The following is a 15,118-nucleotide window of genomic DNA, read 5'->3' as shown; positions in this document are numbered from 1 at the left end:
GATCTTATTTACATTTATAGAAGTGATGAATAATGTTATATTGAATAATGAGTTGAACTCCCAATTTATTACACTTTATATTTCTTTAACTGGAAATGAAGGAATGTGTTATAGATTTATATTTATAATGACACATTTTTAGTAGCTGCTTATATGAATTGTATTGTTGCATTTGGTGATGTAATATTAAATAATCCTTAAAGCACAAGGTTTGAAATTATTTTGTATGTAAAATATGTGTTTTTTTCTATTTAAAACCTCTGATATTTTAATTTGTTGCTTTATTATTATTGACAGACTTACATTTGCTTGATTTGTTTACTGTTGAGCTACTTTAATTTGTGTGATTTTTATATTTATTTTAGATAAAGAATTTGAACCACAAAAATCATTACCACCACCTTCTTCAACTGCTAAACAAGAGGTGAAAAATTACATATCTCTTGATTTTACTTAATTTTTTATAATGAGGTAAAAATAATTGTAAGGTTTTAACTCTGAATAATATCTTAACTCTTAAAAGGCTTGAATGAAGTTATGTTTTTGTTAAATCAGATGTGTGAATGAAAACTGGAATTAATTTTGTGTATGTGTTAAACCTGTACAAGAAATGTTAATTAAGTTGTTTTAATGTAGCATGAATATTGAAATGTAACTTTTATAAATAATAAATTTGCTAATTCACTTCTTATAAAGAGCCTGACATCTAAAATCCATATTTACACATTGGGTAGTCAAAGGTACTGCTAAGTAACAACCCAATCTTGTGAAAAATTATACACCATTGAAAAAATTGCAAATAGTGTACTGTTGTTTCTTACTGATGCTCAATGTTCTGTGAAAGCTTTCAGTAAATTATGTAGAATGTGTATATTAATTTTGTTTAAAGTGCATTGAAGATAATTAAAATGTTTTCAGTGACGACAAAAATACTTGTCAATTGGGTAGAACCTGTTATAAAGGTTACCTGTGTCTGTATATTCATTATATATAAACTTACTAGATCTTTAATGTTTGACAGTACAGACAGTTAGTTTAAAACATTTTAAGTTGAATTAGATTTGAAGTACTATATAAAATGCATTGATAATGTCTAAAAACGTAATAAAATTGGCTACCTATAACAACAATTCTACAACTAAATTTTTCAACTTTTAAGACTAAAAAAAAGAAATGGAATATGTAGTGAGTTTAAAAAATATAATTATTGGTGTCTGATATGAAATATTTTGCATTTAGCAAATAAAAAACATTAGAACTGTTTAGTAAACTTAGTAATAGAATGACATTTCTGTGATGAACCATTTTTGTTGTGAAATGTTATTAATATAATAAATTCAGCTGGTGGTACAGTTGCATGTTTTTGCTTGACCCCTTTACTGTACCTTTAGTAACTTACTGATTTTGTGCATTTTAATCATTGTATTAGTATTTTTTCTTAATTTTTGAAAAGGAAACCATTCTAACTGCCATACTTAAATTCCAAAGTCCACAATAACATGTTAGTCTTGAGATGTATCTAATTATGTAATACTAAATATGCTGTAAAACATAGTGATTGCTTAATAATATTGACCATTAGATACCCTGTGCAAGTTGCAGCATTCCCCCATCTCTGGTTCAGTCACTCCCTACCTCTGTTACAAACACTCTTAATTTCACCTTACGTCAAACTGGAATGCCTAATGTTAGTCTTCCTCAAGAAGATGGCAGTCTCACTAGCTTTCCAAGGACTAATGCACAGGTAATTGTTTTCTTCTGACCATGATGCTGTTATCTGATACACATGTTGTTATATGTTATTTATTAAATGTCAATGTATACTACTCTTATACGGATTTTTTTTTAATTCTTTAAGCTTTTGTAAACAGAACTCAAGAAACCATCAGTTTGTATTATTTTTTTAAAAATTAATGTAATTTTGTTTTCATGAAATATTAATATATTATTAGACATATAGTTTTACAATAATTATTGAAGGTGTTTTAAAGAATTATGAACACTCTTCAGTAAGTTTTAGTGAGTAGTTATATTTTATTTGTTACGTATGTCTCTCTAGTAGTTGAGAGAGTAATACAGGGTGTTCGGAAAGTCACTGTGCACTTATGTGTATATGATTACAAAACTGCACAGTGACTTTCCAAACACCCTGTGATAGGCTGTAAATAGTTTGAGTGGTGGATATTTATTTAAAATGTTATTTGAATGTTATTCTTGGTTTGTGACAAACTCTTTGTGTTGGATAATAAAAGTTTTAGGTGTTCATATATATGCTGATAATTATTTTTATCAAGCCATTAAAATATCTCTTAATAACTTATTTTGTAGCTGCATTAAGTATTGACTGTTTTTTGTTTATGACATGACCTTGTATCACTGTTTGAGTGAAGCAAGAGAAAAGTAAGAGCATAAACTAAAATATGGTCCTGATGTTATATGAAGTTAATTTACACAAGTTTTTTAATGTAGAGTTTAACCTATTATTTCAAATTGTGGTCTTAGCTTTTCTTGGCTGTGGTGTATTACCTATTATGAACAAATGTTTCATATGAGTTACAAAATCATGCTAGATCGGATTAGAGAATTGCCCAACTTTATATCAATGTACTGATGAAATTAGTTTAACTCATTTGTGACAGGTGGGTCTAATTGCATATGTTAGTCTTTGAGCAAGACAGTTTCAAAATTTAATTAAACTAATTTTTTATTTGATACCAATTAGTATAGCATAAAATTGTAGCTAATAATTCACATTTTAATAGCATATAAATTTTAAATTCTTAATTTTATAAGACAGTATTTTAAAAATAATTCTCAATTTCCATAAGAGAGAGATATGTGACATATCTTCTCTGAGGAATCCCCTCTTCTCTACCTCATTCACCACCCCTTCAATAAGTAAACAAATGTAAATTGTGTCATTATAATATCATTGTTGATCATACAAGCCATAATTATTATTATCCTTTTCAACTTTGTTTGGTTAGAGAACCACTACATAGAAATTCAGACCCATCTTGTCTTACCTACCTGTTATACCTTCTCTTTCAGGATTTGTTAATAGTTCTCTCTTATGTTAAGTTTTATATTATCTGTAAACAATAAGAAGCCATGGATTTCATCTGCCAAATGATGTATTGTATTACATCGTTTTCTGAACAGATAATTCTCAGTTAATATAATCTTCTTTTCCATAGGAAAGATAACATCCATCTTGGATGAATTTGTAATGGTTTTTATTCTAGTTAGAAAACCATGTTATTATTTTCTTTCTTTGTGGTGTATTGTTCAGTTAAATAAAAAATGTTGATACATTACTGCCATTAATATAAAAAAGTAGGATTATGTGTTGTTGACAGGAGAAAAAAGAATACTTTGATAAGTATTTTATTTCTTGTTTTTCATATTTAGTTTTACTATAAGAGTAACTAAAATGAACAAATAGGATCTCTTTAGGTTAGTTAAGGTTATATTATGTAAAATAAATAGTAGTGATATAATAAAAATGTTTCATGAGACACACACATGACATATTGGACTTGAAATAGCTTGTGGGTATTATAATTCAAAAGAGTAACATTAGTTCCATGTGTCCCAAATGATTTACAATTTATAATGACATTATTACTAGTTAGTTGTTCAAAGAGAGATCACATAGCAATAAAACAATAACATTTAAGTGTTAGTAACTATATGCTGTTGAGAGTTTAAAGCTGTTTAGGATAAACATAAATTAATGTAGTTTCATGTTACAATTTGAAGTTATTCTAGAAAGAAGAAAAAAGTGTAATTTAAATGTACTTCCATTTTTCCTTTTTGTGATTGTTACAAGATTGGTCAAATTGACCAACCCTGTATAGAGTTAGAGTAGAGAAAATAACAGAAATGTAAAGTTTTATTGAAACGAACATTTTAAATGTATTTAGGAAGTTTTATAGATTACACAAATGATATTTGAGGTTTTGGAGATGGAGAATAGTTTTTAATCATAATATGAAAATCACTTTGAGCTTGGACTGGTACTGAAAATAGATTTTCACAAACAAATCTTTAGTAGAATTACTTTTCTGTGCACAAAAGACTTCTTTATTAAAAGTCTACTAAATTTTGTGAAGACACATACTCATTAAAAGTTATAGTATAGATACTTAACATGTAAAAATGTATACAAACTCATATAATTTATACTGAGCTCATTCTGAAAGGGTCATAATACAGGGTGTTCGGAAAGTCACTGTGCAGTTTTGTAATCATATTTTATTCAGTCTATTTCAAGCCTGCAGCTGATAGCAGTGTTTAGAAACAAAATAAGAAGGATCCAGGCCTGTATTGATGCCAACAGGGGTCACTTTCAACATTGTTTATAATTGTCATTCATATTTACCTCCTGTATTCTATATTGAAACATGTCTGTTAATAAATATATAAGTGCACAGTGACTTTTCGAACACCCTGTATATTAACAAGATAAGCCAAGTAGATTTCTTTTGTAGAAATCTTATAAAGTGCATTTCAGTCAAATAAATTAACCCATATCCTGCTTTGTGTGATAAAGAAATTATATAATTTAAAACTGGAGTGAGTTTTATATTGCTGTAAATGAAATACACCTTCTGAAAAGTTTCTATAGATTAAATCTTGAACTGCATTGATGTTTGTTTTTTGTTGCAGTGTAGAGGGTCGTAGAATGGCTGTGAGTTTATTTGTTGCTTTTTCTAAGTACAGACTTTTAGCTCACAGTTCCATCTCTTCATTGATTTGATATTTAAATATGGCTATGGCTTTTGAGAATTCCCTCTTGTCTTATCTTACAATGCTTCACAACACTTGCTTTGCTTTAACCTTTTCCAGCTTAGCGACAGCATATTTATGTCATAAAAATTAATAACACAGAAACATCATCTTATTGAAAATGTAATACTTAAAATATAAAGTGTTAGAGAGCCATTAACTATTTTTGAAGTTAAGATTGATTTTTGGGAAAAAATTTGTATTTATAATGTAATAAAACCACTACAGGACAAACTATATTCTTTGCTGTTGACTTGGATAGGTTTCACTCATGCATATTTTGAAATACTACTTGGATTCTGTGACTTAATTTCATTAACATTATTATTTTATTCTCATCTTAGTCACTTTATAAGTAATTATCCAAAAGAAATCTGTATTTTGTTTGGTGTAAATATACATATATTTTATTCTAAAAAACATTTGTATTTTTGAATAGCATCAAATACATTCACATGCCTTATGATATCATGCACTTGACTCACTGGGTTGAAATAAATTTTTCAGTAAAGTCTTTTATGTGTCAATAAAGCTAATATAAATATATAAATTATTTCACTATATTAATAGACATCAGAAGAAAATATGTATAGTTCTTTCAAAACAGTCTTCTTTAAAGTTTTGAATATAATCATTAAATAACACAGACCAGCATTGGATTTGGTCTGTCATTTTGAAAAATGTTTGAGTCAAAATTATGTTTATTCATTAACATTTCCATCACATTATAGGAAACTTTACATAACCACACATAGATTAAAATCTGTCTTCACTGAAAATTATAATATTGGAAAGCCATTATTAACTTTAAAGTGCAATTTTAATTCATTTCTCGTGACATATAATTTGATTTTAGTTAAGTTCTTTTCAGAAGAGTAAACATTTACTGAACTATTTATAGCACACACTAAATCTCAGTTATTAACTTGTTCTCTGAAAAAGGTAATTTAACTGAATTTAATGGCACACAACAAGAGGTATACAGAAGAAGAAATGATAACTGACATTTAAATAGGCTATAACAAGCACTGTTTCAAAACAGTCTTTAAACTTTTGAATAGAATTATTAAATAACACAGACAAACATTGGACTTGGTCTGTCATTTTGAAAAATGTTTGAGTTAAGATTATGTTTATTCATTAACACTTACATAACATTATTTGTTGCATTTATAGTGTTTCAAGTTATTGCTGGAAAAACACAGTAAAACAAAAAATGTGTATGTATAAATTCTAAGCAAATTTACATTTACGATTCAGTTAAGGAATGATATGTAATTAATGTTTTTTTTAGATTGTATACAGGAACAAGAAGTAGTCCTTACCATGACTAACAGTATTGGTCAGCAAGGAGTTCACTTGTACAGTTTCATATTAAAATTGATATTGTACCTTCATTTTTTTGTTTTTTCTTCAGACTTTATTAGGTATAAACATGCAATCTGGCAACTGAAAAATTTGCTGTGATAATAAAACAGGTGAAGTTAAAATTTGATTATGTATTATAAGTAAAAGTTACACTAACAAAGGTTACAAGAAATAATGGGTGAGAGCCTATTTAAGGATATGCTTTGTAGTAAAATGTGTGTGTGTGTTATTTGTTTTTTCATACCTTGAGGTGTTCAAGCTCAAAAGCAGAGTATTTTGTTGGTCTGTTAACTCTTTCCAGACTAGTCAGTACCTTTTGGGTTTTGTGTGTACACCTACATATTGAATTTCAAAATTTAAATGAAAGTAGAAATTCTAATTCTATTTGACAATCTTATATTCAAAATTGTTTAGAAGTAATAGTTTGCAATTTTCTAACATTTATTTGACATAATTTTCAAAAACAGAATTTCATGACTTGCATTTGTACTAGCTCTAAATAGCTTTACCTATAAACAATGTAATTTTGTGTTTCTTACACACACATCTCAAAGCATTGACTTGTACATTCTAAGAAACTAATATTTGTTGAGAATACAATTCTTTTAGTGTTGTTTATGACATGATTTTGCTTCTTTCTCTAATTTTATTAGGATAGTCTCTCATTTACATCCTTTCATGAACCTTGCAGCATATTATCAGAAGTACTACTTTGCAACTAGCAACAAGAAGAGTTTGTATACCATTAGATAGAACAATGAATAAACTATGTACATCAGTGTAGAGTGAATGAAGTGTTTTGAGAATTAACTTGTGGTTTTATGTAAAATAGACAAGGTCTTGCTCCTGCACAGAACAATGCAATGTAGTGAAAAGTTTAAAATACTTGGTAACAAACTGCAAATCTGTGAATTTTCTAATACTTTATTCAGACAATGTTTTAATGATATATTATACTTTTTATAAGATACAGAAATTTTATCCTGTGACATTACATAAGCCTTGTAAGGTTGAGAGAATGGTGAGTGATGGAAAAATATTCTTGTATCTGAAATTCTTATGTATTATGTATTATTAAGTTTATCATATTCAAACAGTGTACATGTAAAACTTATAATTTATTGAACATAACTTATAATTATCAGATATAAATTGATTTGGACAAAAATATTGTTAGCTGACATGATATCACTTAAGTTCTATGTCACTGTGGTGCTTATACAGTTTATAGCAGGAAATGATGACTACTGCAAGTGAGCTTTCTAAGAACATAAAAGAAGATACTTTCTGGGAATTTTTGTTCATACAACATGTTACATATTTATTCTGTTGATCTGAGAAGGAACAAAAATCAAGGAACTTCAATGACACCTTCATTTGTATTTACTAAGTGTCTGTGGTGTTGTAGAGTTTATAGCAGGAAGTGGTAACCAATGAAATTGTGTTAACCCTGTTGCTACCGATAACTTTACTTCACATAAAACAAGGCTTTAGTGTCTTGGATTAAGAATTTTATTAAACTAATTTTTGTTTATGTTATACCAATTCATGTAGCATGAAATCTTAGTATGTACTCTTTTAATAGTATGCAAGTTTTACATTCTTAATTCTGCAAGGCAGTATTAAAAAATATTGAATTTATCTTGGTGTAACACATGTGACACATTTCTTTTGGGCATCTTCTCTTTTCTGTTTTATCCACCAACTCTCAAAAAATTATGAAATTAAACATAAATTACTTAACTACAAAGTCTGCATTGCTCAGACAAACCATAATTTTTATATTCTTTAATTTTGCTTGATTAAAGCTATCATACAACAAATCAGATCCCTCCTGTTACATCCTCTCTTTTAGGTTTGATTAATAGTTCTCCCTTACATTTAGTTGTATATAAAGAAAGAAAGCTAAAGTTTTCATATATCAAATGATGTATTGAACAACATTGTGTTATGATCCAAGTAATCATCAGTTTCACTCAGAGTACAAGCTCTGGTCTCATGGGAAAGCTGAAGACTAGCTTGGATTAATTTTTAATAGCTTTTGTCTCATGGTTAGAAAGTCAGAAAAGCTATGGTAGTTGGAGGAAATTTTCTTCTTTTTGTATGTTATTAGTCTATGTTTTTTTGGTGCTTTATCTATTGAAATAAATTTAGTGCATTACTACATTAGTATAAAAAAAGTTGTGTCATTGAGAGTTAACTGCAGCATAAAAGAATATGTGGATGAGTACTTTATTTCTTGTTTTTCATGTTTATTCTTTATTTATTTTTATAAAAGTAACTAAAATGTAAAATGGGGATCTTTATAGGTTAGTTAAGATTAGATCAGGCAAGATCAATTACTAAAATATAATTAAAAATTTCATGAAGCACACAGGTGAGCAGCTTTTTGTACCTCAAGGGTAATTCAACAGCATAACATGATTTGCATGTTCCCCAAGTGATTTACTACTGATAATGGTGTAGATAATAATTAGACATGGTTCAAAGAGTTTTTAAACAATAAAATTTAATTATAAACAGGTGTATGCTGTTAAGAGTTTAAAGCTACTTAGAATAAATTAAAGTAGTTTCATGTTACTATTTGAAGTCATTATAGGAAGAAAAAAATGTAATTTAGTTTTTTTATGGTTGTGAGGTCAGTCAAATTGACCAATCCCATATAGAGATAGGGTGGAGAAAATAACAGATAAAATGTAAAGTGTTACTGAAAACAAATTTTCAAATGTAGTTAGGAGGTTTGAAGAATTACAAAAGGAAACTTGAGATTTTTGAGAGGAGGAAAAGTAATTTTTGTCTTAACATAAAAATCACCTGGCACATAGATTATTTAAAACAAATACTTTGTTTTATTTTATTAAAAATACTTTGCCAGAAAATATGAATTTTTATATGTGTAAGACTTATAATATTAATTGAAAAACTGCCAAATTTTGCAAAGATACACACTATACAGACTATAAATGATTACAAAGAGGTCACAAGGTTGGTTTAATTGATCAAGTCCACGTTGAGAAAGTTAATGAATATCAGTGAAGTTGAACTTTCTGAGGAATGTAAAAAAAATTGAAATTCTAAAACAAAACTAATTAATTTTATGTGTTTTCTTTGTTGTTTTTATTTTCAAAATAGTGTCTTATAAAAAAAATTTTCATTGTTACCCATCACCAGTTATGCACTCGAAAAATGTAAAGTACCAAACTGGAAATAGTTGGCTATAAAGTATTTTAATTACATTTTCAAGAAAAAACTTTATGTAATGCTTAAGAATTGAGTCAAAATTATATATCAAAATCATGTTATATGTTTTCACTCTTATTTTAACTAACCAGTACATAATAGATAGTATAACTTTGAATTTGATCAATTTGAATAAATTGAAACAGCATGATTTTCTCTTGAAAATAATGATAATAATGAAAGATATACGACATAAATTTCAAAATTATTCAGTTAAATATTTTATGCTATGATGGTAAGTAATGTTAAACTTATGTTGTGTGTACTTTTCTCATTTTTTTCAAATCTGCTGTAAACATTGTATAACTTTGTAGACATTTAAACCTTAAACATTACAGCTTTATAAGGAGAATAGCTACCTTTTGACTTGTATCTTTGTAGGGAAGTTTCACTGCTTCACAAGCTTTGAGTGGAAGACCTATTACCACTGTTCTTAGATCTCCACAGGCATCTGTGTCTACAGCACCACAATCAAACATGGAAGTATCTCTGTCCTCTGTCATACAATCTCGTTTTCCCTTAACCCAGCAAGGAAAAGTTATAGGTGGATCCCCTTCATTTAGAAAAATGGAAATGTCATTACCACCTGAACAGTTCCACTCTTATCCTTCTACATCTATATCTGTAGTAACTGTAACACCCTGCAGACCTAAATTAGAAACACAAACAGCTGAAGAATTACTAAAAACTAGTGGAGGAAGTTGGAAGGACTATCCTTACCAAACTGATCCATCACCTCGCATGGTTACTCCTAACATAACCTTTACACCATGTGGAACTATAAGTGTTCCCAATATTAAGTTGGAGCCACAAGATCCAGCAGTTGACGTTGAAGTTAAACAGGAACATGTAAGTGTTATCAATTTCTTGTAGAGTTTGTTTCACAAGAAGCTTTGTTTGTAACGATATTTAGTTCTGTTATGGGTCATCTTTATTATTTCTTTTATAAGCACTTAAGAGTGTAAAAAACTTTATTGTAAATGAGAAAAATAAAATGTTAAAGCATTTTTTTTTCATTATATGTGATGCATTTCAGAACATTGCTATGAGCATGTAGGTAAGAATTTATTTTTATTAAATAGCACATGCAGTTCAAAAGAAATTTAATTAATTTACCATACATCTAATGACAACTTGCATATTCTTCCTCTTAAAATAATAAATGTGATTCCTACTACAGAGTATTTAAGATTGAAATAAAATTTGCTTTGCTTTTTTATTTGTCCTATCTGTAAAAGTACCCTAAACCTTCTGTAATATTTCTAAAAAATAGCGTACAAACACCAACTGTTGATGGGGACATCATTTGTTATGATTTGTATTGAGTTAAGATAAAATGAAACAGTTCACCATATTGTTGCTAGAGCATGTAATAAAAATGAAACAAATAATCTCACTTAAATTTTTTTGTAATACATCTTTTTATCTCAAGGGTCCAGGTCATCCATATGTTCTTCAGTATTCACACAGTTTAAAACACATATAACAGCCATAAGTAATACAAAAATTCCATCTAGAAAACTATATATTATTTAAAAATGTTTTGCTTTTTGTAACCCTCTGGAGCATTTATAATGCAATTTTATGTTTTAGAAAATATGAATACAGTTGTGAAAATATCTTTTAAGAGTGCCACTCATACTTAAAGTGTATTAAAAATTAAAAAATAATTCTATTCTTCATCATCAAGAAATAAACCACTTTAGTTCCTATCAACCCATATAAGTCACTGAAAAAAATCTGTCAAGCAGTTTGTAATGCAAAACCAGGTCTGTAGAGCATTCAGCTTTCCATAACCATTAAATGATACTGATAAAAGTTTGCATATATCTAATTATCCTTGAAATTAAGAAAATGTGGGAATAAAAGTCAATATCTAGCAAAGTTCGTGGAGTAGCTAATCAGTTTTTGCTAAATATTAACTGTTTCTGTGTGAGTTTAATGTGAGCCAAAATTAAATACTTTTTATATACTTTTATTTTATTACTTTCATTGAGTTGAGCCGTACAGCTTATGACAAACCAAATTTCTAAGAGGCCAGATGTTTTTAAAATGATTATTTGTAATGATGTATCTTACTTAAAATGTATTTTAAGTTATGCAGTATATTTTAAAGTTTCATCTTTACACACCTGTTAAGGTAAAAATAAAATAAAATGAACACAACATGATGTTAGTTTAGAAAGAAGATTTTCGAAATTAGATTTTACCAAATTCATATTTGCAACCCAAGTTCTGTTACTGGAGCTAGCTTTAGACCTCCTTTGGGAGTCATCATCAAGCTTAATGATCAGTGTGAATTAACAGTTGAAATTGTAAAAGTTTAAAATAATAGTGCTGTATGTGTGTTTTGATTGCATTATAATGTTAGCAAGTTCATAGATATAAATATTAAACTATTTAATTTTGTAGTTACATATGCACCCTTGCTAATACCAATATATATAATCAGTATTTAATGTAAAAGTTATTTTCACTCTTAAAGTCCTGACTCGTGTTCGTGTTTTACAGCTTCATCAGTTACACATTTAGATGCAAATTGTGTGAAATGCAGGACGTTGTTTGAAAAGGCATGTAGAAAAATGTGTAGAACACTTGGTTGCAAAAAAAGAAAAAAATTCTTGTAACTACTAACTTCTCATAGTTTAAGTACATTAATATCCTTTATCTGTTTTTCTCATAGTTTTTTTTTGTTTTTGCTTTGTGTTGTGTTGCGTGTGTGAAATCTAAGATCGACATAAATATTTAACAGTTTGCACAAGCCCTGTTAGAATTGCATGTATACATGTTTTATGGCAGGAATTGAGTTACAAATGCAACAGAAAAAAAACACTCTAAAATAAAATATTTTTGTAAATCAGATTTAAAAAAAGAGATTAATTGTTATTTGAAAGCTTAAAAATGTCAGTTTACAAATGAACATAGCTTTAAAAAAGTTGGTTTTAAATATTTTTGATCTCACTAGAGGGATTAGTTACTGCTACTGACACAGCAGACATTGATATTCAAATGTGACTCACTGTACTTGTATTTTGCCTAATACCATATTTTGTTTATTGTAATGAAATGAAAAATTAGTAAAACTTTACTCCCTTTCAGACAATAGATAGCTTGTTCAGAAGTATGTCGAACTTTATTGATGATGATTTTTTTATTGTTTTTTTAAGTGTATCATGCCTTGATTTATTTATTGCTCTCAGTTCATGTAGTATACCACTGTTCATTCTGGTGTAATAAATGTATTTTATGTCCGTGACATTTTTGTGTGGTTCACATTTCATTTTATTAAATACTTACTGCATTTTAGATATGTTATACAGTTTTAGTTTTGCATGCTAAATGTTGTAATGCTTGAAACAAATATTATAAACTTTTTACATTAATGTGCATGAAATTTATTTTATGTTCATTTTTATTTATTTTGGTGCATTGTTTCATTACTTAGTATTTAAAGCAGGAAAAGGTTATTAGTGTGGAGGCAAGAGAATCAATGGTAGCTACAGAGAAACCTTTAGGTGAAGTGAAAACCAATGTTAGTGTTTCACAAACTATTGCTGATGAAGGAGTGTATGAAGAACAAGGTAGTAGCAGTAACTTGCCCTCTTGTAAGAGTGAAAACCAGAAGGAAACATTCAGTAGATCTTGTCAAGACAGCTTTATTGGTGTACCCCATGACCAGAACGAATTAAAAAATGAATTATCAAACCAGAGAGAACCAAAAATGCAAACTGAAATGACATATATTGATGACACAAAAAGTTGTCAGGATGAAACAGCTGAAAATTTTGAAACTAAAAAATGTATAAAAAATGAGACTGAAATGAGAAAACAGACATCAGATTCAGAAGTTTATAATAATGTTCAACCCCAACAGCAGCAAGATAGGAAAGTAATAGTTGAAACATCTGTTGTGAATGAAGAAGAAAACAGTCAAGAAAAGTCTCATTGTGGTAAGTAATTTAAAGTTGTGTATAATACTTTTCCATATTCTTATGTAGAAATATTCATTTAGTGTTGTCATTGTTCTTTGCTGAGCACAATATGCCATATTGATATCATTTTATTTTATTTTATAAAAAAAATACTAAAGACTTGGAATACTATTTATTGTTTAAAAGATAATATAATAAAAAACAAACATTAGTTTAAATACCATTTCATCCAGTAGTGAAATCTGAATTCACTAACTATTTTCAAGTAGATATGATGCATAGCTTATAGTTATTTTCCAAACTACAGTTGATGAAAAAAAAGAAAAAAGAATGAGATGAAATTGTACTTCCAAGAAAACAACTTCTGAGAGCCATTTTTGGTTTAGAGACTATCTGTAATATATTTGAAGGATTTAAATAATTTTACTTGCTTTAGATTAATAACTATACATATTAGAATTCTTTATACACTACTACTCCCTTGAAGCTGGAGTTTTACAATATAATTCTATGCTAAAAATTTCTAATTCTGTGTAAAGTATAAACTATGCAGGGTTTTTGTAAAGTAAATAAGTAATTATGCTTTAAGATTTATTGTTTTAGTTAACCCATCAAAAGGATATAGGAAGTACAGTCATATGCACAAAATCAGTGGGAAGCCTTTAGCTTTAGAGTTTCTTCATTTGAGGCTAAAGATCTTAGACTGTCCACAACTCAGTAGAAGTTTTTGTTCAGTAGAATTAGGAACAGTTGCCTTAAATCAATAGTTTAGTACCTCTGGAGTAAACATATTTAATAAAAGCACAATTAACTTTAAGTAAATATCTTGGATATTTTATGATATAAATATATTTTGAAAGTTTCTTGAATAAAGTAACAGTTAATAGTTTTTCATACTTAAATGTTTTTTTGTTTCTTTACACCTACTAGAGATATAGTCTTATGCATTCTTTGTTTTGTTTAGTATTAAGTGAGCGCTGTACAGAATTTATTTTTTAAATATAAAAGGAAGATCATGCATCTTTGTTTTGAATCATATTGAATCTCGATTTCTGTAAAATTATAAAATCCTGAAATTAAAAGCAACTGGGATATTACATGTCAAAATATGTTTGATTGTTGTAAACAATTTAAGATGTATTTCAAAGTTATTGCTAAGTTTTGGATGTAATGATTTGTTTGAACTTTAAAAGTTGGTTTGCTCAAAATATTAGTATGTAAAAGAACTTTTTCACATACAGTCTATAGTTCTAAAGTATTTTTAAGGGGGGAGACAAATATTGGTTGAAGTTGAAAAATGTCTTATCATTAGAACTGCTTAATCTGTGTTGTGAACAGTACAATTATCTGATGAAACTTTGTGGAATAAACAGCAACTGACAGTTGTGGAGACACAAGTGTAGAGGACGGTGTTTCAGAAGTCTTCTGCCTTTCATCTTGGACCTGAAGATGAAAGGCAGAAGACATTCAAAATGTCGTTCTCTACACTTGTGTCTCCACAACAGGCAGTTGCCGTCCATTCTACAAAGTTTCATCATGAATACTCTGCCTAAACAGTCTATCAAAGAAAACACAATTATCCTTTATAGCGAGTAATATTTTGAATGTCATTTTATGGGATTTATTTGTGAATCTTATGAAATCTGTAAGTTTTATTTTGCGAGAAAAAAATTAGTCTTATTTGTTATATAGTGTGTAAAATTTTGAAAACTATTTATATTTTATATATATGTATATATTATGGATAGATCATAAGTGCAGCAAAGAATTTGTAAATGAGCAGATTC

General features: G+C 28.2%; 1 protein-coding gene across 1 annotated transcript in view; it reads left to right on the top strand.

Moving 5' to 3' along the window:
- Positions 1–15,118, top strand: part of LOC143232713 (histone-lysine N-methyltransferase 2C-like) — a 180,224-nt gene that overhangs the window by 117,458 nt on the left and 47,648 nt on the right. The window contains 4 exon segments of the mRNA XM_076468458.1: positions 366–424; positions 1,583–1,744; positions 9,781–10,248; positions 12,845–13,349. Of these exon segments, the coding sequence (XP_076324573.1) occupies positions 366–424; positions 1,583–1,744; positions 9,781–10,248; positions 12,845–13,349 (1,194 nt within the window).

This window comes from Tachypleus tridentatus, chromosome 11, assembly GCF_004210375.1.
Source record: "Tachypleus tridentatus isolate NWPU-2018 chromosome 11, ASM421037v1, whole genome shotgun sequence".
Classification (NCBI taxonomy): domain Eukaryota; kingdom Metazoa; phylum Arthropoda; class Merostomata; order Xiphosura; family Limulidae; genus Tachypleus; species Tachypleus tridentatus.
The sequence above is the reverse complement of the archived record's forward strand: the minus strand, read 5'-3'. Positions and strand labels throughout refer to the sequence as shown.